This window comes from Protomyctophum bolini (genome assembly GCF_963924005.1).
Source record: "Protomyctophum bolini genome assembly, chromosome: 18".
Classification (NCBI taxonomy): domain Eukaryota; kingdom Metazoa; phylum Chordata; class Actinopteri; order Myctophiformes; family Myctophidae; genus Protomyctophum; species Protomyctophum bolini.
The window spans coordinates 17,969,469-17,994,273 of NC_137879.1; the positions used below are offsets into that span (position 1 = coordinate 17,969,469).

The 24,805-nt window shown below is 41.4% G+C and overlaps 1 protein-coding gene across 2 annotated transcripts in view; it reads right to left on the reverse strand.

The window, feature by feature from the left end:
* The window catches only part of cpped1 (calcineurin-like phosphoesterase domain containing 1), a 59,320-nt gene that overhangs the window by 30,102 nt on the left and 4,413 nt on the right, over positions 1–24,805 (reverse strand). The window contains exons 1-2 of one of the 2 annotated variants that reach the window (XM_080788725.1): positions 21,877–22,027; positions 15,002–15,220 (exon numbers count right to left, since the gene is read on the reverse strand). In XM_080788725.1, the coding sequence (XP_080644851.1) occupies positions 15,002–15,220; positions 21,877–21,949 (292 nt within the window). In that variant the 5' untranslated portion in view covers positions 21,950–22,027. Of the gene's footprint in view, positions 1–15,001; positions 15,221–21,876; positions 22,028–24,805 lie in introns of those variants that run through there. The other variant, XM_080788726.1, reaches the window with a different exon arrangement.

Here is a 24,805-nt window from a genome sequence, read left to right on the forward strand (position 1 = left end):
AGCCTTTCTCTCCGAATTGTAAAATAATTACACAAAATAATAAAAGAAACAGGAGGGGGGGCTTTTCTTTTATTATTCTGTGTAATTATTTTACTGGCCTAGTTTTGAAAAGAGTGTCTTCCTTTAGATGTTTGGACAGGCTAAGAGCATTTTACAGCAGAACAGCTTATGCATAACGGAGACACAGTTATTACAGAAGGAGAGAGAGACAAGAAATCACCTGTCTCTCTTAACCTAAATGGGACAATATTGCATACAAACTCCCCGCCTTCTGTATCATAAACCAGCATATCTGCCATGCTTTAATCAATATCTGTATTCAAGATAGAAAGCGATTATACTAATGTTATGACTAACACTCTAGTCACTGTTTAGCTTTTGTTATGAACTATGAATCGGAAATTTGTATTAAAGTGAAGAGGGGGAAAAAAGCTAGTAGAGCACAGTTTGGATAAGCTGATAATGCGTAGTGGCATTTTAAGCCTCATTCCCATTCTGGAGTGCCTTTATTAACATTTGGCCAGTCCTCCCGGGAACTAATGGAACGGAACAGAATCCTGATGGAAACCATAGCGACAGCTGGGACCTCGGCCATCTGGACTCATTATTCCAATCACAAATATTTGACCAGTACCACTATTACATGCAAACAAAGTCTCCCCAAACGAATCAAGCTAGTGGAGCGGGTGTTCACTAGATGTAGGAATGTTCCAGGTGATACTGTTGCAGACAGGCCCCTGTACATCAAGAACAAAAGAAAGGCTTAACTTGATTTTCGTCATTGCACAGGCCAAACGGAAATTGACAAAAGCATAAGCAGAACTGTAAAGTAACTGCGGTGCCCATATCTGCACCGGGATGGGTTGCTTAGCCAGGGCTGGGTAAGTCATGGGTAAGTCGTGGGTTGAAGCCGTGGCCGATCAATGTCACATCAAGTCTCTGAGTAAGCGTAGACAGACATGAGCTGTCTATTTTCCTCCGCTTAGTAATATGCTTACTTTTAGCGGGTCCTCTTGTCTGATCTGAGGTCGTTAGAGTCGGTAGGGGTCAGGAATGACAATGAGTGCCGCCTGCTAGACTAAAGTGTTAAGGCGCTTGGGTTCCACGTGAAGCAATTCTATTGTGATGTGAGTCTAGTTTGAGGTGCCATCTTAGTTAAGGCATAGCAAAAATGCTAGCGAGCTCCAATGAGGTCCGTACTTGCTCTAGAAAACGCCAATGTTCCCATCGCGCTCACCGGATAATCAGAAAAGACCTCCGAACATTGCAGTTAAATGTTACAATTGGGTTAAATGATACACAGTACTCAATGTAGACCTTTACAAGATAGATTATTTTTAAATAGTTTACATATTGTTGCATTTATTTGTGGCTGTATACAGTATGTTTGGATGCCTGTCAGATTCTCCAGCCATGCTGCACTGAAAAGGACTGTACACACCGGGAGCATTTATTTCATGTTATTAATTTGCATTCATTTAAATTGCCGTTTGTGTTTTGAGTACTGTATATGCACACAGAGCGTGATTAGAACCAGGCGATTTAGGTTGATTTTTCAGCCCCAATAAAATCATCAACCTGTATGAATACGCCATCACCAAAAGAAAAGTTTGATGTGAAATAATCACAACTAATTTTCATATTGTTTATTTAACACTACACAACTGTTTTTTGTGTATGGATACATCACTCCAGGGAGCAGATGGATTAAATACATGCAGCTCAACTCAAATAGCCTCAAAGAGTTGTGGCAGCTGCCGTTCACCGTAGAAAGGACCTGGCAGAAAGAGAGAGTGCCACACATCGTCCTTCAGCCAGAAGTTCAGAAGTTTGCTTCACTGCCAGCTCGCTACCCGTGAGCCACCCATGAATCATCCCTCTGCCGCCACAGACCTCAGACCAAACCACGGTCGTACCCAAACCCCATCAATCTGAGTTTGAGACACCTCGCTTCAGATAAACGGAGGTCGCCTCTAAAGGTGGGACACTTGCTGCCGCTTGACCCTGTTGAGGTGAAGAGTGACAGTCGTGTTAGTAAAATATCCCCCGGCGGCTCAGAGGAACATGGCCACAACAGTGTTGGTGAAGCGAGTGCTCGTTTTGCTTCGCCTCAACTGTGAGGCAGCTGCATGAGGATTGATCTGTTACCTCAGGTCAAGCTACCTTTGTTTTGAACAGAAGAATGTTCACATTGAGTTGTGTTGTGTTCTGTTCTGTTCCATGGTGCACGGCTTGGCTCATCTTTCATCTGTTTATCTCTGTGCTTGTTATGGAGGCAGGTTGGCTTGAGGCAGATATTTTGCAAACAGGACGGTGAGCTGGCAACTAAAGGGTGGCAGTAATCACATATTTGGCACTCACCACCGCTGCCCTTGAGCAAGGCACTGAACCCAAATAACTGCTCCTTGGCTCTGAATTGTGATGGATGTGTGCTTTGCCACACCTAAATTGCCTTTGTCTAGCTTACTTTGTCTAGTAATAAAGTAATATTGTCTTTCCTTGTCCTTTCCAAAGACATAAAACGTACAAGCACAATAATACCCACTCTCTGTAGCCTTGACTCAAAGTTGTGGATGATTTCCAAAGCGCTTAAATACCATTATAATACCTTGATCAGTTTGCGCTGTGGCCACCCAACATGGCCCTCCTCTCACTCACACACACAGACTGATCATTAGAGGCACACACACAGGCCTCCAAGTTCTGCTGTCACACATTTTCTAAAGCCAAACGATGGGATATTGAAATAGACAGGAACCTCCAAAATATATGACCCGCAGTGGAGGAGGAAAGCGTTAATGCTGAAGTTGTGCTGCTGTGGCAGAGGCCTGAACTTCGTGATGCTGTGCTTAGTTGAGATGAAGTAGCGTAAACTCTCTTCTACCCGCGGCATTCCTTTCAGTCTGCTCTCTGACCTGCTCCTAAGCTGTCCTCAGCCCCCACAGGAGCCTATTAGGAGTACTCCCCATTGGAGAGCAGTCCTATCACTCATACATACACACACGCACGCGCAGACTCACAGCGCGCATAATCAATATACAATGCATTATGTCGCCATTCGTGCAGAAAACAAATTCCCCTTCTGATGTCTCTCCTTCAAACTCGTTTCTCCTCTGTGCCCAAGCGTCGCAATTCCACTGAGAGACCAGCATGGAGACCCACTTTATCTGGCAATTAGGGGGCTTCCACGGTTGTGGAGAAAGGGTGAGAGCTAGTTCTAGGACAACCTCCTTGTCACCTTCGGGAGGTTGCAGAGCGCATAAACATACACACATTCAGTGATAATACTGTACGCACGTGCCTCATGCACATGTGTGTGTGTGCACGAGGATATGCATGCACAAACCGTGCCTTCCACTTCACCTGCACACATGTAAGGCCACATGCAGTCAAACACATGTATGGGGGCGCACACACACACACACACACACACACTTTCCAACAGTGGAACACGAGTGCACATGCGTGCGCACATGACACACACTACTCATACACGATTTTCCACGCTGTATCATGCCAAACGTCACCCCACCCCAACTCAGGCCCCATAGGGACAGGGCTGTGATGCTTTGTAGTGCTCATTAGGAGAGCGTTAGGGCCAGCATGCTTCTCTAATCTTATCACAGCCCTCCATCTCTCCTCTTCATCACGCCCCCCCCACCCTCCCTCCCAAGACTAAGGGGAAGAAACGAGAGAGAGAGAGAGAGAGCTGAAGGAGGTCCTTGAGATGAGAAGGCATCTCCTGGGGCTAAAGCTTGGAGCTAAGCAGGGACGGGGTGGGGATCACGGAGCTGTCTGTCAATAATGAGCCTGGATAATACCCCCCTGCCCCCACTCTGAGCTCACATCCAGAGAGCAGGGGTGGGTTTGGTCAGATTATGACCAGGCCCAGCATGGTGCGGAGCCCAGTGGACCGCCATGCCTGGAGGTAAAATGAAACCTTGCGGGCCTATCAGTGCGCCCACCTGCCTGTGTGTTAGCGTGTGCTTGTGCAATGCTTCCAATCACTAGCCACGGTATATCTGCACACTCGTAGCCTCTGCTTTGATAAAGGAGAAGGATGTATTGATCTAACACTGAATCCCTTATAGCTCAATTTCCCTTCTTACAAGCTCTTTTTACATCAAAGTATGCCCACGTGAATGCACAGAGCTGATTGTGGACGTTAGGAAGCAGGAGAGAGACTGGAGCGTGCACCTATCTACATCAATGGCGTTGCAGTGGAACAGGTCTGCAACATCGACTATTGCCTCCAGCACCTGAAGAAGTTCAGAGTGAGCCTCCTCAGAGAATTCTACAGCAGCACCATCGAGAGTGTTCTGACGAGCGGCACCACCCCCTGGTTCGGGAACTCCACCGCCGCGGAACGCAAAGCACTGCAGAGAGCTGGTGCAGAGAGCTGGTGCAAACAGCGCAGAGCATCGTCATGGGAGGGGAGCTTCCCCTCTCCAGGAAATACACAAGAGACATTGTGTGGCTGAAAGTATCATCATCAGGGACATTCACTACAACAGCCTGTTCAATCCACGGCCAGGCAAGCATTACCGGAGCATCGTGAGTAGTACCACCAGACTCACCAATTAGCCCTTCGCTAATCCCCACCCCAAAAAACGATTGTCCAATGCCAATCCAAATCATTTAGCAACCGTTGCTATGCAAGACAAGCTTTCGACACCTCATAGCTGTCAATGTTATTTTGCATGGCTGTGCTAGTGCATGCTCTTCCAATCACTAGCCACGGTATACAGTATCTGCCCGCACGAATAAGCCTCTGCTTTGATAAAGGACAAGGATGTATTGATCTAACGCTGAATCCCTTATAGCTCCATTTCCCTTCTTGCAAGCTCTTTTTACATCAAAGGATACCATGCATGCCCATGTGAATGCACAGAGCTGATTGTGGACGTTAGGAAGGAGGAGAGAGACTGTGGAGCGTGCACTAGGGCATTAAGCAACTAGTCGACTATTCAACTAGTCGACTAGTAAATCCACTAGTCGACCTTGTTGGTACTAGTTGACTAGTTGATTTCTTTATTTATTTTATTTTGTAGGCCTCAAGATCAGGTAGATTATAGTTATAGTCACCAATGTACACAGTTTTTAGATGTACAAATATTTATTTCCAAAAAAGAATTCAATTATTTTTACATAATAGGTAGTTAAACAACTAGTCGACTAGTAAACTATAGGCAACTATTCAACTAGTAAAAATTACTAGAAGTGAATGCAGGTCTGCGACATCGACTCTATTGCTTCCGGCACCTGAAGAAGTTCAGTTCTGCATTCTACAGCAGCACATTAGCCCTTCGCTAAACCCACGGCAAAAAGCGATTGTCCAATGCCAATCCAAATAGTTTAGTAACCGTTGCTATGCAAGACAAGCTTTCGTCACCTCATACTGTCAATGTAATTTTGCATGGCTGTGTTGTTGAACACTATACACAGCTTAACGTCTGAAAAGTTACACGACTGACCCACCCAGGTGATGGCAATAATACTAATGACCGTAGTCTTACCGTGCAATATGAAAACTCCCGTCGGGCGGTCGTTAAAATTGGATTGGATACGGTTTCTCCCTCTGTCATTTCCTCGTATTTCTAGTTTATTTAAATAATGGCATACACATTTGTCCAGTGCATAACCTATACTAGCCTATACTGCAGGCCTGGCTGACTAGATTTAGAAGACATTTTGATGCTCTTGCTACTGAAATGATCGATTATTTTATTTATATGGAGAAATCCCATAATTTAACATGCATCTGGTGAGAAGGAAAGCTTGCCCTGTCTCCTCGCTGCCAACGTGCCTATTGGACAAGGACAGGTTGGGGAGGGACTTAGCGAAGGGATAATTAGACTGCTGAACAAGAGACAAACTGCACTGCACAGACTGAACTGACTTTTTGTATTTATGCACATACATTCATGAACTATTTATTTATTATGCGCCCACAATAATTGTATCATGTAGATTAGTCATATTATGCACTTTATGCTATTCTCTCTATCCTTTTAACTGCAATGATGAGCCTGCACAAACAAGTTTTTCACCCACCTATAACTTGTAATGTGATGTGACGCACTCTTGCACGCACGCACACACACACACAGTTTAAAACATATACCGTATTGTGCCGAATATAAGGCGACTATGATTATAAGACTCATTTGTGGAAAAAGAACATCAAATGTCAAATAGTCTATAGTCCCCGAATATAATACGACCCTAATTTTCTAATGTCTTATATTCAGCACAACATGGTATGTTATAGGCTACATTAAACCGTGTTAAGGGATGACAGCTATACTTACTAAAGACAACAGACAGAAGCAGAGAGAGGACAGAAAGACTAGGGGGGGGTGTATGTGTGTGTGTGTGTGTGTGTGTGTGTGTGTGTGTGTATGTGTGTGTGTGTGTGTGTGTGTGCGAGACAGAGAGGACCAGTGGCCAATTTCCTGTCAGCAACAGGCAGCAGTGTTGACGATGCCATTTGACAAGCCAGTTCCGCCTGACTGCTGTCCGTTCATTCTGGGCAGCAAATAAACACTTAGCTATAGTCCCACATGAATGTTAGTGAGCTGAGAACATCTCTCCCCTCTAAACACAAGCGCGCGCACACACACACACACACACACACACACGATAAGGCGGGGGGGGGGAAAGATACGTTTCTTTTACTCCCTGCCTCAACACACAGGCGCCGGGCAGCTATGTTATAATAAAATATGACTTTCTTTTGGCTCAATCGCAGAGTCCCCTCTCTCTCTCTCCCTCCCTCTCTGCCTCTGGCCCGAGTGCCTGCCATGCATGTGAGTGACGTGCCTGCGCATGCGAGTCGTAAAAGCTAAAGATGCAGACATCAACCAGTCAATAATTCAATAATTCAATAGTTGAATTTTTCAAGAAAAAAAATGTGTCAGACATTTTACAACTGGATGATGATGCTCGGTTTGCTCACACTGAAATCCACGGAGACAGCAGACACAGAACATGTCCCCAAACACTGAGGTGGTTGTTGTTGTTTTGTTTAGTTCAACATAGAGTGCCACCGAAAAAAAGCTTCCAATAGCTGCTTGTTATTTTGCGTTGAGTAGCGCTGCATGTGTGCACTGTGCAGGCTACATACAGTACATGATCGCCTCGGCCAACAAAATAAATCCCCTGCACGTATCCCCAAATACTCCCACGTGAAACCCGGTATATTCTTCGTCGTACGACGTGTTGCATGCTAAAAATAGCAGATTTACAAGCTCACAACGTGTCGCGTCCACCACATGTTGTGAGCTTGTAGATCAGCTATTTTCACATCAGCTTTCACATGTTGGGGCTTCATTCCACATAAAGAGGGAAGCAATTGAAGTGGGCAAGGATTACGAATTCGGTGGCATTTCACATTGCAAAATGGTGCAGGAAGAGTGGGCGTGTGTGTTAAATATCCTTATTGGCCATGTTATAATAATAATAATAATAATAATAATAGTATTATTATTGTTAAGGTTGAATAATGAACATGCCCTGCAGAAGGTGATACGGTCATTATGTACAAAGAAAAAGATGGTGCTACCTAATTTGTGGTGGCGCTACCAACTGAAAAGGTAGGTGGCACCAGTGCTACCTGTGGGAAGGTCTGGAGCCCTGTACATTCCATGAATAAACATGGCAAATACAGATGATATCCACCTATAGTATACACACATATACTGTAATACACCACATATATACTGTATACTATGTATGTGTATGTACAGTACCATATGTGCCTGGTAGGACACCATCACAGCAATGGTCTGTGTGTGTGTGTGTGTGTGTGTGTGTGTGTGTGTGTGTGTGTGTGTGTGTCAGACTTGAGGCGTAATGGAGATGGCACACACAACTTTCCCCTGTTGGAGGTGACAGCAACGATGGATGGCCTGGGCAGCCACGGTGTCTTTTTTTTTTTTTTTAAAGGCCCCGAAGCCTGCCGGTTTATAAATGCCCCCCTGACGCCTGACGGGCAGCATCTGCAGCCCCCAGTGCGCCTGTGAATGGTGTGAACCCGGGGCCTTGCAGGCATTCTCTGTGAACTACACATGCAGACAGACAGACAGACAGACAGAGGCATATACATGTACGTAGATAGATGGATTAAGTTGAAAGAGAACCTGCAGGTGCTGTCAGGAAGATAAGGATATATGACCCTCTTGAGGAAGACTAGAGATGCGACAATACCAGTATGTTGACCTTTGACTCCTGCCCAAATTGACTAAAAACATTGAAATCAAAACATACACATAAATGTAGTGAAACATACAGGTCACGTATGTACAGCATGAGTTGCGTGCTGCAAATTTAACATAGGAGTGTGATGTGGGGTTAACGACAACTACAGAAAAAAAAACGGTGCATTGCAAAATATGCAGTGTAAAGTTTGTGCATCACGCTCTCTATCCGCGATGTTACATCACACGATAGCGCGTGGTGAGCTTGATGTGCTATTTCCATCAAGTCATACCGTCACAGTATAAATCAAGACAGTGTTACCAATGACAAAATTGGTGTATAAATCAGTCACTGTGTGCAAGCACTCACGGATGGATTATGATAGCAGCAATACTTCCAATATGATGACACCTTTAAAGAAGGCATCACCCCATTGTGTCCACTACTTACAGTGCAAGGAGGAAAGAGGTGAGTAGGAACGTTTATAGCCCGATGCAGGCGAAGGACTGGATTTCAGCATAATGAAAGTGATCCACGCTGTCCCCGTTTGCTGACATTTTAGCAACACAGTAAACAACAAATGAATCATCTGTATGAACAGACATGGCTAGGAATTGTCAAGTAAACACATGTAATGTAAACAAATTAACATTTTTTTAAACATTAGGACTTTGAAACATTAGCCTGTGATGTGAACATCTGAACTTGATGGCAGTAGAAAAGTAAAAGCTCAAAGGCAATCAACATGTCACTCACATCCCTAAGAGGAAGTGCCACAAAGCTCAGAGAGAAGGGGAAAAGAAGGGTCTTGCAAAGCCAACACCACAAATTTCTCTTGACTCAATTGTGGTGCTGCTCAGCTCAACAGGCCTTTTGCTTTGGCTGTGGGCATCAACAGTGGGTGTAGATCAAAATAACTTTGCAGATGCTTAGATTAGGCTTTAACCAGGTCAAGGCACAAACCGCCAAGATGTACAACCAATGAGTTAAGTTGGGTAAATCAGACTCTCGCTGAACTCAGTCAGGAGAAAAGCAAAAACATATTCCCCTCGAGAAAAGCTGTGTTGTTTTCCTTCCCAATTTTGAAATAGCCAAATACCCCATGTGTACCACAATCTGTGTCACTGCCAACCCCTAATATTGGCCTGGGGAAGGGGTAGACAACCACTTGCCTCCTCATGGAGTCAACAGACGCGTCCTTTCTCCTAACAGTAAGGGGCTTAACTGGGAGGGAGGTACTGCTGACAGTAAGCAGTACCTCTAGGTACCTATAAGTCATGCCATCAGGAAGACCACTTGAATTAATCAAAAATCTGGATTTTTGAGTGGCCACTATACTAATCACATGAAAGTAAAATAATTGAAGACCAGAAAGGACTAGGTAAAGTAAATGACTACATTAAAACTGCTATAAGAAATAATGTCAACATTTTAATGACTTTTTTTGGTATTCAGACAGCCAGCAATGAGTAGACCGAAAAAAATCGGTCGCAATGACTAACCATTTAGGAAGTAGACAGGCAAATCGACCAATGACAAAGCTTCTACGAAAATCTTTGAATGCAGATTGCAGCCCCTAGATGTGTCACAGAGACTACATTTTTTGGGAGCGTTTTACCCATTGCTGGCTGAGTGAATACAAAAAGAAAATGAAAAAAAGTCATTACATTTTGACATATTATTGCTTATAGCAGCTTTAAGTAGACAAACAGGAAGAAAAGTTGAATATTAACAGAACACCGAATTTCCTCCCAGACACCATCCCCAATCTGCATACCTAGTTATTCCTGCCAAAGCATTTTTCAAAGAGTGTATTTATCACTTTAGAGATTCACTTTTTTAAGCTGACCTGTTCTGACATTCCATTTGATTTGTTGATCTGACCCCCATGCCAAAGCGTCAGTGCTCTCCCAGCAGTCTGCCTTCAACCAGGCGGATGAGTGCACAACTGCACACCCTTTAGGGCGAGGTCGCTTCTCGCCCTCAGGGAGTCTATTACTGATACTATGAATGAGCTCAATTTAAATATGTGCTGTGTATGAGTAGATCTAGAACATTTGGGTAATCGTTTTAAAAACAATGACACGTGCATCACATTATAGTTGAAAAGTGCTCTACTGTACATGTGCACAATGTTGCAAATCCAGTCCAATCTTTATCACGGCCGAGTTAAACATGTAAACAGAGATACAAGAGAGAGGAATGAGAGGCTTTCCTGCTGACTTTTCTCTTTGTATCCATTGCTTGAGGCCTTGCAGATAGGCCTCATGCTAGCACCCTAATTGTCATGCAAAAGGCAGTCTGTGTTGGTTAGCAGCTCGCGGCTCTTTCTTTGCACTGAACATTATCAGCACATCTTGTTACTTTTGTGTGCCGTTATCAAATTAAGCAGCTGGACATGAAACCAGTGTCCACTTTGTCTTAGCCACTCATTTAATTAGCTTCACCAAAGGTACCTGTTGGCTGCTAATGTGACTCCAATGCGTGTATAAATCTATGCCCCACATGAATATTCAATTTAGCTATGACTCTTTAAGAAATAATTCATTGCATCATGACATTTCTAATTTCACCATGATTTGATTTAATTATTTTGATATGCATTATTTATCAAAATTATATATATATATATATATATATATATATATATATATATATATATATATATATATATATATACACATACATACCGTATATTTCCAAATAACAGCACTTATTCAAATAGCCGCCCAATAACAGCCCAGCCCAGCCCAATCCAATAAAAAAATGGCGGTGCCTCTGGGAAGCTGTAATTTTATATGGTAATACTCTGTAGGAAATTGTAGTCCTCAGTAGGAGATCAGAGTGGGAAATTGCAAGAATCGGGTGTATTAAAAATGAATCCTCTGTGTTAAATTAACAATGAGTGTACTGTACTAACACATACATTCCCAGGTAGACAATAATTGTTTTTATATCCTTGTGTACATTGAGCAACCGTGTATCCTACAATAAGTTAAACACACTTCAAACAGAATGGGAAAATATCACCAGCAGGAATGGTTCGGTGTCTGAGGTTGCATGTTTCCTCAGGCAGGTAATAAAGCACTGTTTCGGATTTGCTTCCACGCTCCATTCTCCTCTCTTCCATGAAGGAAGATGTCTTGTTAGACTTTCTTTCTTTTTTATTCCAGGACTGGGCAGTGCACTCCCCTACCAAACTTACTCTTTGAGATAGACAATGGGAAAGCTTAATGGGTGCTTGCAAACAGATTTCGACTGTCTTATCATAAGACAGTCGATGTAAACGATCATTGTGCAAAATGTTAAATTGCGATTTTCTATATTTTTAGACTGTGCAAGTTGAATTGATTCTACCTGTGACATTGTGCGACAAAATTAGCTGGTGGATGTTGAGGTAATGTCATACCTTGAGAAAAAATCAGGACAGGAGGTCCGGTCTTAACTCTTAACACGGCAGGTGTCAGCAATAATTGCTGACATTTACTGTAATGCAACAGCGCAGGTGCAAATTAGTGAGGCACGAGCAAATGTATTCATGCTTGTTATTAAATTTGTAAATTACCAGTAAGACGCCCTAAGGGCAAGAATCGCGCATCTGCCTGGGTGACAGCAGACTGCTGGGCGAGCACTGGCGCTTTGGCATAGGGGGTCAGATCAACATAATTATGGAATTATGTATTGGCCATGGAACGTGACTTGAGTGTACAGGGTTTGTTGAGGTCGACCGACCGACCGGCTGACGGGAAATGCAGGTTTTCATAGTAAACTGCGACCTCGCAATTAAACTTAAAAAACATTAATAATGGTCATCCCTATGCCATTGTCTTTGTACAACCAACCATCAAATAATACTTTAACATTTAAATGTTGAATATGTCCCAGGAGCCACAGGAACGTTCTCCAGGGGCCGGATTTTGTGTATGTATGTTTTGTGTATTTTGTGTATGAGTGTATGTCCTTGCCGTGCTGGCTGGTGCAGTGTGGAAAATACACAATCTTATAGAGACATTTCAACTATTTGAGTTCTTATGTCCCCCTCACTTTTAACCCATTTAGACCAGGAAAACCTTTCAATCCAGGAACCCTTGATGTTGTTGCTATGTACAGTATATATACTGTAGCAACATCATGTTTTGTCATTTTTTAATATATTTTTTTTCCAGAAAACTTTAGATGGCGTTTTTAGAATCGGCTAAAAGAAAAGTCTAAATGGGTTAACAGATACTCTGCCCTTGCGCCCCAATAACTCAACGTCAGAGAGGATAACACTACCGGAGTAAATTTATCATAAGAATAGATGAAACAATACATTGCTCCAGGAGTGTAGGCTAAGCACATTACTTACAAGCTAAAGTCATATATCAAAAAGTCTTCATATGCCCATCCGCTGCCTATAGCCTACAGTATGTTCTGCAACAGAACCATTTTCCAAAGCTAGAGCTTGCCTTTTATTTAAACAGCTCAGAGGCATCCAGGTTCATAGATAAACATCACATGCTGTCACTGTAAGTTCAGTTGTTTACCAATTGCGCATTTCTATTAGAGACAAGGAAGAAAGAACAATAATATTTTACCTTCATTCTTGCCTTTGTATTTTTCACACATTACAGGCCTTTGTGTTGTTAAACACATCAACAAATACTTAAATTCACGTTGATTCCATGTGAGATTGCAATCACAATCTTTTTGAGGCATTTAGAAACTTTCTTTAGGTTAGGACATGGGAGAGAGACAGGAAGAGGTAGTGATGGCATGTGACACAGATCATGAACTGTGAGATTTACCGGTACATTCAAATACTGAATGCCTAGTGCCTGGCAACAACCGTTACAAACATAGCTCATTGTGTTCCAGCGCCATTTCAATTAAAGTTATTTTACACAGGCGTATTAAGGCTAAGAAGTTTGAACATATTCAACAGAGGAAAAGTGTGTCATCTACTGTAGTACTGTAGGTTGTGACAACTCCGTGCAAACGATAACATTCAGATCCCAGCCATGCCTTCACACACCCATGAATCTAAGCAAAGATAACTATTGTGTATTGTATTGCAGGCTGGTGTTTCATAGCTAAAGAAGAAGATGATTCTGTAACTAAAATAGAGGTACACTTCACCACTTTTCAACCCATCTTCATACGTATAATAGTTCCTCACTAATAATCATGAAAAAAATTCATCGATGGGGAATCCAAGCTAATAGAAACTGTAGGCTTTCTAGTCCTGAAAAGTTGCAATGCGGAAATGGAAGCCATCGTTCTCACGATAATGAAAATCTAAACATTTGTGTAAAACAATATTGTTTAAAAAAAAATCTGCCTAATGATGATGTCACTGGAAAATACATGTAACAGGGTGTCTGCACTGCATGCTTAGGCAAGTCAGATTTAACTTTAATACCTTTATATTTAATATTGTGAGCTTAGCTTATAGATCTGTTCAAGCTGTTACTTTGGGCTTGTTTATCTGTAAAGACCGATTAATCAGACCGATTCAATAATCGTTCTGATTGATTAATCGAACCGATTGCAGATTAATCTAAAAACAACTAAAATCGGCCAATTCATCTCCCATCACTGATTGAAACCTACCAAGACAAGATATTATGACAATGGCTGCTGGAACAACACCATGCAGCCATTATAGAAGGTATTCAGAGATCTATTATAAAACTGCAACTGGATTAAAAAAAGAAAAGAAAAAAACAAACAGTGATAGACAGTCTACTACAGTGGTCACCAATGAGTGTTCTGCATTAGACAGAAATCATGTCTCTCACCAAAGCAGATTTCTGGATAACTCTGGTTGTTAAACTAGTTCAAACTGTCTTTATTCTACTATCTATGGAGGGCGTTCAGACATCATTTAGGGATTCAGACAATTCCTCTTACTGTAGGGAATGGAAATAAGATGACACAGTACTTCATGCAAGCCTTTGATGCAGTGAATTTGCGGGGATTTCCACATTAAAAACAGCTGTACGGTATTTTGTAAGAGCCCAGTGTCCATGTACTGTAACTGACCCTGGACTAATACTTATCTCCTCATAGAGTATATTAATTAGATTAGGACAATGTCCGCAGGGGGAGGCAGGATAAATTAATCCTTATACTACAGACATTTTCTATTCCCTTTAAAGACAGATTGGGTATCGGAGAGCCTGTACTGGCATGTGTCAGACTGTCAGCTACAGTAGTGAGAGAGTCTGGGGTAGAATGTACAACAGTAATACTGTAATACTCTGGTTCTAAACGTCTGGTCAAGGTACAACCAGCGGCCCAAATGGACGCTTATGGGTCTGTAAATCAATTTGGGTCAATTTGTACACTCTCAGAGTTAAATTAACACTAGCCTGGTGTATATCAAACTGGGGGTCCTTGAAAATAATATGGTTGAGAATCGCTGCTCTATTAATGCTCTCATTAATTTATTTGTCTATGGACATATACAGCCTTGATGATTTGCGCTTGTACCGTTATGCTCGAATGTGATCTGGTGTGCACATCCATCTCAACAGGTTATTCTGCTTTATAGTCACTGATTAGCTAGGTGTATTGATTTCTGTAGATCAACATAACCCAGATGCTGTCGCAGGTGTTTTCAGGTTAACAATAATCAATTATGCCTTCCGGCACACACAAATTACTTCTACATCTGAAAAATAGAATAGTGTGTAGTGGTTGATTTCAGACACAACCAGAGAATATCCGACACACAGGCAGCAGATCTGTAGAATAACTATCAGACAGTCCAGACGGTACATTAGCTGACACAGACATGTAGACAGTGTTTTGTTCCTACCTGGCATGGCATGCACCAGGTCTCCACACAGTGCCATGAACCGGGGCCTGGGGTTGAGCTGATTGACAGCCGCCACGGCCTGCTTGGTGAGATGGATCTCCTCATCCCACTCGTCCCCTCCACCATCACAGTCTCCCTCACTCCAGGCCTTCATCAGACCCAGCTGGGGGTCTGCGGCCACGATGAAGCAGAACGGTCCCTTCCACTCCCTCTCCGCATCTGGAAAGCGGGAGGAATAAATTAGTTGGATAAACACATTCGGATCTACAGGAAAGAGGACATTTTTGCTTCATCTTAAGTCTTCTGTGAGGTTGATCTTTTGTTTGTTTATTTTTACAAGCACTCGTTTAGAGCACTTTAACTAAAAGTAGTGAGAGAAATCAATTCAAGGAACGCACCTCACTTCAAACAAGTGTTTTTTTATTCTATGTTCAGCACACTGCTTTTATTTTTATTTTATTTAATTGAATTCCATGTATTGTTTTATAATATTCATATTGTACTAGTAATAGTTTTATTAGTAGCAATAGTAGTAGTAGTAGTAGCTAGTACAGTAGTAGTATTGGTAATATAATATTCAGAGGGAACACTCACCATGTGCAATATGGTGGAATATAAACTCCCTGGGGAAATGTGGGGCACTGTATATGATCAAAGGATTCCCTTTGATATAAAACGTCTTCAGTCCAAATCCTCAACTCACAATTTCTACCTTGGAATGGACTCCAGCCAAGAATAAACAAAGAAACAGGTGCCAGATTCCTTCCCCCAGCCTTGGCTTTGAAAAGCAGCCTGACATGACATCTCTTTTAACCCATTTAGGATTGAGGACGATTTTTTTGCTTTTAATATTCTTATTTAAACTTTGACTGTCTTAACAGCAACTGCTACTGCATATGACCACAATTAAACCCAACTGTATACTATGCACTCCCAGAGGTAAGTATTGAACATCTGACTGCTTATTTCCCCCTCTAATCACCCTAATCATTGCTATAGATTGATTGTATCTGATTTGAGCTACTGAAGTTTAGAAGCATATATATTTGTGACGCATTGTAAGCTTGTAGATCAGCTATTTTCGCATTTTGTTTTACCTTTTACAAAAAAGTATAAAAATAATGAATATGTCTGTAATTTCTTTGTATATTTCACTTATTTGTCATATCTGCACTGGGCTTTGTTTGATTACCAGGCAAACAGAAATGTAAGTCTTTATTCATACGTTCCAATGTTCATTGCCAAAAACACAATCGTTAATCGCAATTATGGCAGCGGAAAACCATGCAAAGCACCAACCAGCACATCAGAGCAATTAAGGGTTCAGAATCTTGCTCAAGGACACTTCGACACCAACTCTGAGGGAGCCTGGGTGCGAACTGGCAACCTTACGATTACCATACAGCCACTCTCCCTGAGCCATCGCCATAATACATAACCCAGCAGTACGGAATAACATTACAAAATACATTAGAATATTCAATATTTAGCATTTTCTTACAAAAAGTAAAATGAAATAAAAAATCATCTTCGCTGAAAAAGAATCGGTACACATCATCTCTGGAGTCATGTGATCAAGATGTATCAGTTAAAATCTTCCATGTTCCATTCGGATTGGCTACGAATCCCTGCAATCGAGTTCCACATTTTGCGGAGATCTGCACTTCGAGAAGTGCACTTTAAAAAATATATAATTCAATTAATATGCAAATATTGAACCATCATTTGACAGGCCTAGTTCACCATGAGTGTGTGAATGCATGTGTGTGTGCGTGCGTGTGTGAGCGAGAGAAAGACAGTGAGACAAGCACAAAGCCACAGATATGTAGACACACTACACACACTCACAAATCCCCCCTACTTGCACACAGCGGGGAATTCTAGCTGATCCGCATCCTCGGCGCTTAACATGCTCTCCATGTCTCTCTCCTCATGTGCTGATGATAATTCTTTCCTCCAGAGAAACTCGGGCAAAGAATCAAAAGCAAAGAGAGAGAGAGAGGACCCCACTCTGGAAAACCAGATGAGTAAAGCTGATAAAAGAGGTTTCTGTCCAGCTCGCCTAGTTTTGACATTTTACTATGTCATTAATATACCTTAGAGCTGTTGTGTGGAAATAATAAAAAAGTACCCCCAATCTGTGTTTCCTAGAACTGTAGATCTGAAAAATATAATTAACATGGTGAAACACATCTTGATGATGACATCAAGATGTGTTTCACCATGTTAATGAATATTACCATATTTGGGCAAAATATTGATGACATCAGAGATCTCCATATAAGGGCATAACAGGGACTGAATTACATTAGACATTGTCAAATGTCTGTTAAACCTTGCCCCACCCGTCTCAATATTTGCCATTGACAATTAACGGAGAAATCAGAATTCCGCTAAATATAGCGTAAATTAAACACTATTGACATTGAAGGGAAAATGTAAACGAGCAAATCAGCCAACCAATCACAGGCATTCTGATTGGCCAGTATGAGATGATGCATGATGATGTATGATGATAAGAGATGATAATTCCGCTAAATATGACGTAAATTAAACATCAAAACATTAAACGCCATTGACATTGAAGGTCATATATAAACAAGCAAATCGGCTAACCAATCACGTGTTGGTGGGAGCACTTGGCCAATAAGGGACAACCTTATGTAGCAATGTCAAATGTCCGCTAACATAAAATGTATGTACGATGACAAGAGCGCCTCATTTCACAAGGGTGTGATTTTTTTAATTGACGTTTTCAGGCCTGAAACAACAGAGCTTTTTAATACGGCACAGTTGAGAAGCACGAGGGACAGATGTCAGATGGATATATTGATGATCTCAGATGGACATGGAGACAGCCATACTGTATAAGGATTAAGGAGTGTGTCACGAGGCATTACCATATATGGAGGCGTGACGTGACACGACTGGCAGGAAATGCAGTTTTTCATAGCAACTGCGTCGCAAATAGAGATAATCTATTGATTCTGTTATTACTAAAACTCTTTTTATCTTGTTTCTTTGTCTTATTTTGTCATTTCTGATCAGTATGTTCTGCAATGTTTTTTGTTATTTTCTTATACTTTATGGTCTGTTTTTATTTATTTATTGTTTTTATATAGATAGATAGTTTTTATAAATGCAAATTGCATGTAGTGTTAACGGCGAGGTTCTCTTATAAGCCTTTCTTACCTCACCGGCACAACAATATTCTGCCAGCTTTCCTATGAAAGTAGTAGTATACTTATGTATGTATATGATTCCTGTTGTGCAAATCAATAAATAAATCAATACTAATTTGAAACAAAAAGTCCACAAAGAGCACCATCTTGTAGATAATGATATGCCTTTACATTTTTTTTGTAGCACACAGCTCCAAAATACACTGCCATCTGCAAGTCCAAATTATGTCAGAGAGCGCTGATTCTGAATTCTCATGTATCATCCTCTGTGGAGTGTCAGTACTGTATATTGTGATAATGAATGCATAGAGCTTTAGCTGCAGACCAGTGGGTGAGTCACGTACTGTACCAACTTAAGGCACAAGGCGGGCACGGAATGGAAAAACAAACAAACAAAAGACGTGGGTGATAGTGTCTACATAGGTCAAGTGCTACACACTCACACACCACACCACTGACAAACAGCCCTGCCTTCTCATATTCATTTAGCAGCAGGATTTTGTGTGACGAGGCAGAATGCACCAAATTAACCATATGCATAGCTGGGGCACATTTATTTGAGATAGTTTCTTAAGTCTTTTAGTAAAAATGTTACTTCATTCTAAGAATCTGATATCATACAGTAACTATGCCATCAGATTGGTTAGAAAGTAGGCGAATGTTCCTGGTGGCGTAGCCACTTAATTAATTTCACAACCCTATCAAAACCCTTAGGTGAGGTAATTTAGGTCAATTCAACAAACACCACTAGGTCATTAAACTCATTCAAAACTCAAATCAGTTTAGTAAGAGATATTTTTTGTTAAAGTCTCTCCAACCTTTTAGTAAACAGATCATTTCATCCAATCAGGACAGAGACACCTGCAAATAATTTACATTTATCGTATGGTTGCCTGTGTTCGAGTTCCAATTTAGTTTGCACTTTATTTTGTTTGTTTCATACTTCCATTTTCACTTCTTTATCCTGCATTTATTAGATTGGCATCATAACCTGAAAATGAAATGTCTGTTTACTAAAGAGCTGGAGAGATGGAGCGACACTACTGAACAAACACTCGATTTCTATCGGAATATATAACTATTTAACACTTATTCTAACAAAACAACATTATCACTTAAATCACATTTTATTTGTACCAGTGGAAGCCACATGATAACCATATTTAAATGTGGATGAAATGTGGAAGAAATTGTTTCAACATACAGGGATGCACCAATATAAAAAATACTGGCAGGCTGCAAATGTTACTTTTATCAGCCAATACTGATACTGACAAGATTATTGGACTCAAAGTTTCTCCAAAATACCTTTTAACTCCAGCAGCTCAACACAATACTTTCTGAATTTGGTCTCCGCTCACACATCTATTTATCTATAACAAAACAGCACCCACCTTTGTACAGATTATGCCCTCACTTGTGTGAGGGGATTTGTATTCAAACTACACACTAAACGTGCACTCTGCAGGCATACAACATAGTGAACATTGCATGCCTGTGTGTGCATATATTGCTGTATGTTTGCATATGTGCTTGCACGTTTGTGCACTTTCAATGTACACAAACGTGCAAGGCTGCAAACACAACTGCACATACAGGAATAGTATAACGATTTATCAGCCATCTTCTTTGTAGATGCCTGCAACAAGCGACACGATTTGTCAAGCTTTCATAAAGCTTCTGTGTGTGTGTGGGGGGGGGCGACTTTGTGTTAGTCTGAACACACCCTGCAGTACAGCATCCAATATTGCGCTCTCTCCAGTCAGTTGTATGAACTATTTCAGAGACCAACTTTGAACAAGAGAGCGCGTGAGAGAGAAGAAAAAATAAATGATTTGAAAAGGAGCTTCCAAAGCTCCCGTGACAGCTAAGAAACGGCAGCTTTGTGTGGCTTCATCTGGGCAAGTACAGTAAAACTTCAAACATAAATCACAGCGATTTCTCAGGTGGCAGATGGTGCATTCAAAACAATACTAATCATCATACATTCGAGTCAAATGCACAGGGGGCTTGTTTTCAAAGAAAATAACGTAACACTGGAAAAAGTGAATTTCTCCGCCTGAAAAGCCCCTATGCAATCAACTTTCCCCAATACAGGCCTAGCAAGCACTGGCAGTGGCAACACTGACAAGAGGTAAAGCAAGCACTGAATCAATGAGTTGATGAGGGTAAGAGTGCATCGCTTAATGTGATTATCACGCTTGGAATCCTGAAATACCTTTTGCTGTTGGGCTTTGCAGTATTCTTTATCTGTGATAGATCTACAGTAAATCTTTTGCACTACTATGCTCAACTTGCTCTGGGTCTCTACAGCAAAGATAGTTGGACCGCAACAACTCCAAACAAAGCTATTATTATTAGAATAGCCTTTGGCTCTAGATAGTATCAATGTTAATATCTAAATACATCTATACCCTGGCCTACATTGTACAAGGATGAATATAAATCTAGTTGGCTAGCCAGCGAGTTTAAAGTGGGTATCAGTGGGCGGTGTCAGCGGCCGTGTAGATATACTCATATACGGACTGGACAGTCGTGACGCATTGTCAATGCAATAACCCCAGCAATGACCATAAGCCTCACATTATCAGCCCAAATACCTAGCCAACCTGGGCATCCGAGAACTATAGCCCCTCATATATTCAGCTATTAGTGTAGATTTTCGTCTTACACAAATATCAAATTCCCATTGACAGTGAATAGAGAATTGTACGTCATAGTTTCTGAGCAAATCGACTTAGTGTCTATTTTACGTCATGATGACGTAATAATAAGAGCGCCCCTCGCTTCACACGGGTGTAATTTTTAAATTTGATTTAATATTTACATTACTTTTATAAACAGTGTGAGTGGGGGAACCAAATACATAATCTTTTGTTATGACCTGTGAAGGCCTAATATTTCTACAATTGCTACAAACCCTGTGGATAACCAATCATTTTGGGCGAAGTTTAAGGGTCGGTTTAGGTATAATAATGATGTCCACATCATGTATACTGTTTTGGGGTTTTTGTCCATTTTCCAAAGCATACATTTATTCTTTTTTAATTCGTATTTTGTTTTTAGAATCAGAATCTGGGTGAAATTAAGTTTGTGCATCGTTTACATTTTGGAAAGTAAATTTAACATTGATAAGCCCACAATGTTTAGGTGTCCACTCTACTTGTACCCATACTGGGTAAGAGGTTACTGGGTAACAGAACGTGAACACGCCGTATTGTGTTGTCAAAACAAAGCCTAGGAAGCACACGTGGTACGAACGAATACATGGGGGCAGGCCATTTTTCTTTGGTTAGGTTTTAGGGTAGGTAGGCTAGGATATATTTGTACACTTGTTTGTAACGTCGTAGATGAATGAATAAAGTATAGCTGCAGTTCTTTTACATGAAACATTGCAATTAAAAATAACTGAAATGCTCTTCATTCATTACAGACAGTATTACAGAAATACGCGGAGGTTGGTCGTGTGAGAAAGAAGGTTCACTTGACACTTGATTTTGTAAACAACAACAATTGTCCAGACAGTGCAGAGTCGCATAGAAATTATTGTTTATATTAAGACAAAGAAGTATTATTATTATTATGACGCACGTTTGAACGTGTTGAATAAACAGACCACAGTGCAGTGCATAGAGGGGAACAGTGCGTTAGGCTAGCTTTAGCGTTAGAAGCTAACAGTCAAGAGTCAGCTACCTTCGTCCAGTCCGCAGAAAGTTCGGTTTTTGGCCTTTAGGAAGATGTCTTGTTCACTCCCGGTCCCGGACATATTTGTTACTGCGTTGTCCAAAACCAACGGCTTTTTAACACTTTTCAAATAGTACTGGCGTTCGGATTTCTAACTTGTTTCTTGTTGTGCTGCTGTGTCGAGTGTCGAGTCGAACTCGCTATATCGGTGATCGACTAGAGTGCCTGTTTAACTAAAGTCCTCCGTGCCGTTGAAAATCTGTGTCGGTTGTTTTTTGCAAATACCTGTTATATATCTGACACATTGTTTAATCCTTAATACCTGAGATGATGATATGAGATTGAGATATAGCCTATACTTTATTAATCCCCAAAGGGAAACTGAGACGTTACAGTAGCATACTGTGACAGTGACACAGTAGCCTATACTGTATAAATAAACTAAAGCTACTGGACAAACTATTCTACAGTTTGCTATCATATAGTGAAAAGAAAGAAAGAAAGAGCAAAAGAAAGAAAGAAAGAAAGTATTAATCATTATTATCTCAGCTCAGCTGAGATTTAAGTTAGTTTAGCAAAATAATATTTATCATAATTTCTAGACTGTTTAGACTACCCATACCCAATCCGTTTTTTCTTGTGGTTATTATTGCCTCCCCCCACCCGGTTGTCATGGCGGTCGGGGATTTGTGGGCTTTTCAGAACCTTGGACAGAGAGGCAGGGCTCTTCAGCACCTGGACAGTTACAGCTGTTTTGGGGCTTTATCAGAACCTTGGACAGAGGCAGGGTCGGGATGATCAGCACCCTGGACAACCAGTTGGCTTTATCAGAACTTTGGACAGAGGCAGGGGGACCCTGGACAGTTACAGCCGTTTGTGGGCTTTATTCGAACCTTGGGCAGAGGCAGAGCTTTTTAAGCACCCTGGACAGTTGCAATTGTGTTTGCCATGGTTCATTCATTGGTTAAGGTTAACATGCTACCCATGAGACTGCATGGCGCTGAATAGCATGTTGTAATCCAGATTGTTTTTTCCCCAATTTATAACCAAACTATTTCAGTTGTTGCCTTTTCAATTTGGCTACAGTATTTGACAAACACATTCATGCCATTGACATTCATAAAGCAAAGAACAACCTTTTTATGGCACTATATCTCATATGTCATCACATGATGTTTCAATTATGACGTTTTCCTTGAACTGAATCAAATCCCTTCCCATGCACCTGGGATATATTAGATGCATAATGTGGCTATACTGTAACTTAAATAGCACTTTATGTATATGACACTATAGTGTATAGTTTCTTAGAAAGATATGCCACTGTTCTTAACGTATACCAATAATCCGTGCGTTAAACAATAGGAGTATGGTGTGTCCCACTCCCTGTATACAATACAGAATAAAAATGCACCACGTTTAGTTGCAGGTATAGCCTACAGTATACCGTTGCAGGTATAGCCTCCTACAGTATACTGTAGGCTATACCTGCAACTAAACGTGGCCTATATAGCCTAGTAACTGTAATGTTTTAGCCTATATAGTAACTGTAATGTTTTAGGCTGATTTTTGGCTGGGGACCCCCGGAAATGCTTTGGCCATGTCTCACGACCCCCGCCCCGCCCTGCACCCTCCACAACAAAATAACCTTAATAATAGAGAAAATATATCATAAATGAATACTGAAACCATTGTGTGCATGGCCTGTCCCTTTTGTTTGTGAAAAGTCCCAGGGCCCATGGGGTTTCTGGTTTGGTTGACTTTGGTTGACTTGGTTTGGTTTTGCAAATACCTGCAAACTATAACTATAACTATAGCAAATAGGATACATTATTTATTTTACATCTTTCAATAGTTTTAATAGCAATTAACTTTCAAATGGATTACCACATATGCAAAATAACATCAATCTCATTTGGTTGTATCGCTGTCCTTGTAATTTTGGACAAGAATATGGCGGTTGTGTAAATCTTAATCCTTTCAAAAACAGAAATCATTGAAATCTTGCTAAAGCGTGCCATGCCTCCAGATGCAAACATTTTCGCCTCTGTCCCTGCAAGAGTGCAAGCTACCGCTTGCGGCAATACATTAAGCTTCTTATGGATTTCTATAACAAAGACAGCCTACGCCTAGAACTGCATAAAGTGAAAAAAAAAGAATCTCCCACGTTTTTCTTAGACAGCTAAAATGAACATTTGTGTGCATGCATTTTAGAGAGGATTATCATCTGATGTCACAATAGTCTCTCACTCACTCTCCTCAGCATTCGCAATCCTTCTTTCCTCCCCCTGTTTCTCTCTCTCTCTCTCTCTCTCTCTCTCTCTCTCTCTCTCTCTCTCTCTCTCTCTGCGCGCACCCCTGATTATTTTATGCGCTCTCTCGTCGTTGGTGCGGTTTACTTCTGCCTCTACTGTCGTGCGCAAGAGCGCGCCGATGGATAGAAGTGATGCACTTCACTCAAAATTGGAGACTATATAATGCGTTTTTGAAAGGACATATAGCCTACATATGCGCACGATTCGGGAATGCGCAGTCACTTGGAAAACGGTAATTGAGGTAACAGCAACAGTTTATTGCATGAAAAGTCGACCCAATGCTTGGTATAATTGTACGTCTTTGGATGAGGACACGTTATTCGTGAAGATGCTTATCTCCGCGGATGGCGGTGCGCTGCCGTTTGGACGCATGTTTCTGGACTTTTCATAATATCTACGCGGTGCGCTTTTCTTTCCTTCGAGTCCTTTCCCTTTCCGCGCGAAGTTGAACGGGGGAAGAGAGCACAATGAGAGGGAAATACTTTCTCCTCGGCTACTTGTTGGTCAAAGTTATGGCCCTCGTGTGCAAGGCTGACGGCGAGCCGGGGCTACTAGGCGGATTCGTCATGATCGCCACCTCCAACGGCTCCAGGGAGGAGGAGAGCGTGGAGGAGGACGTCGAG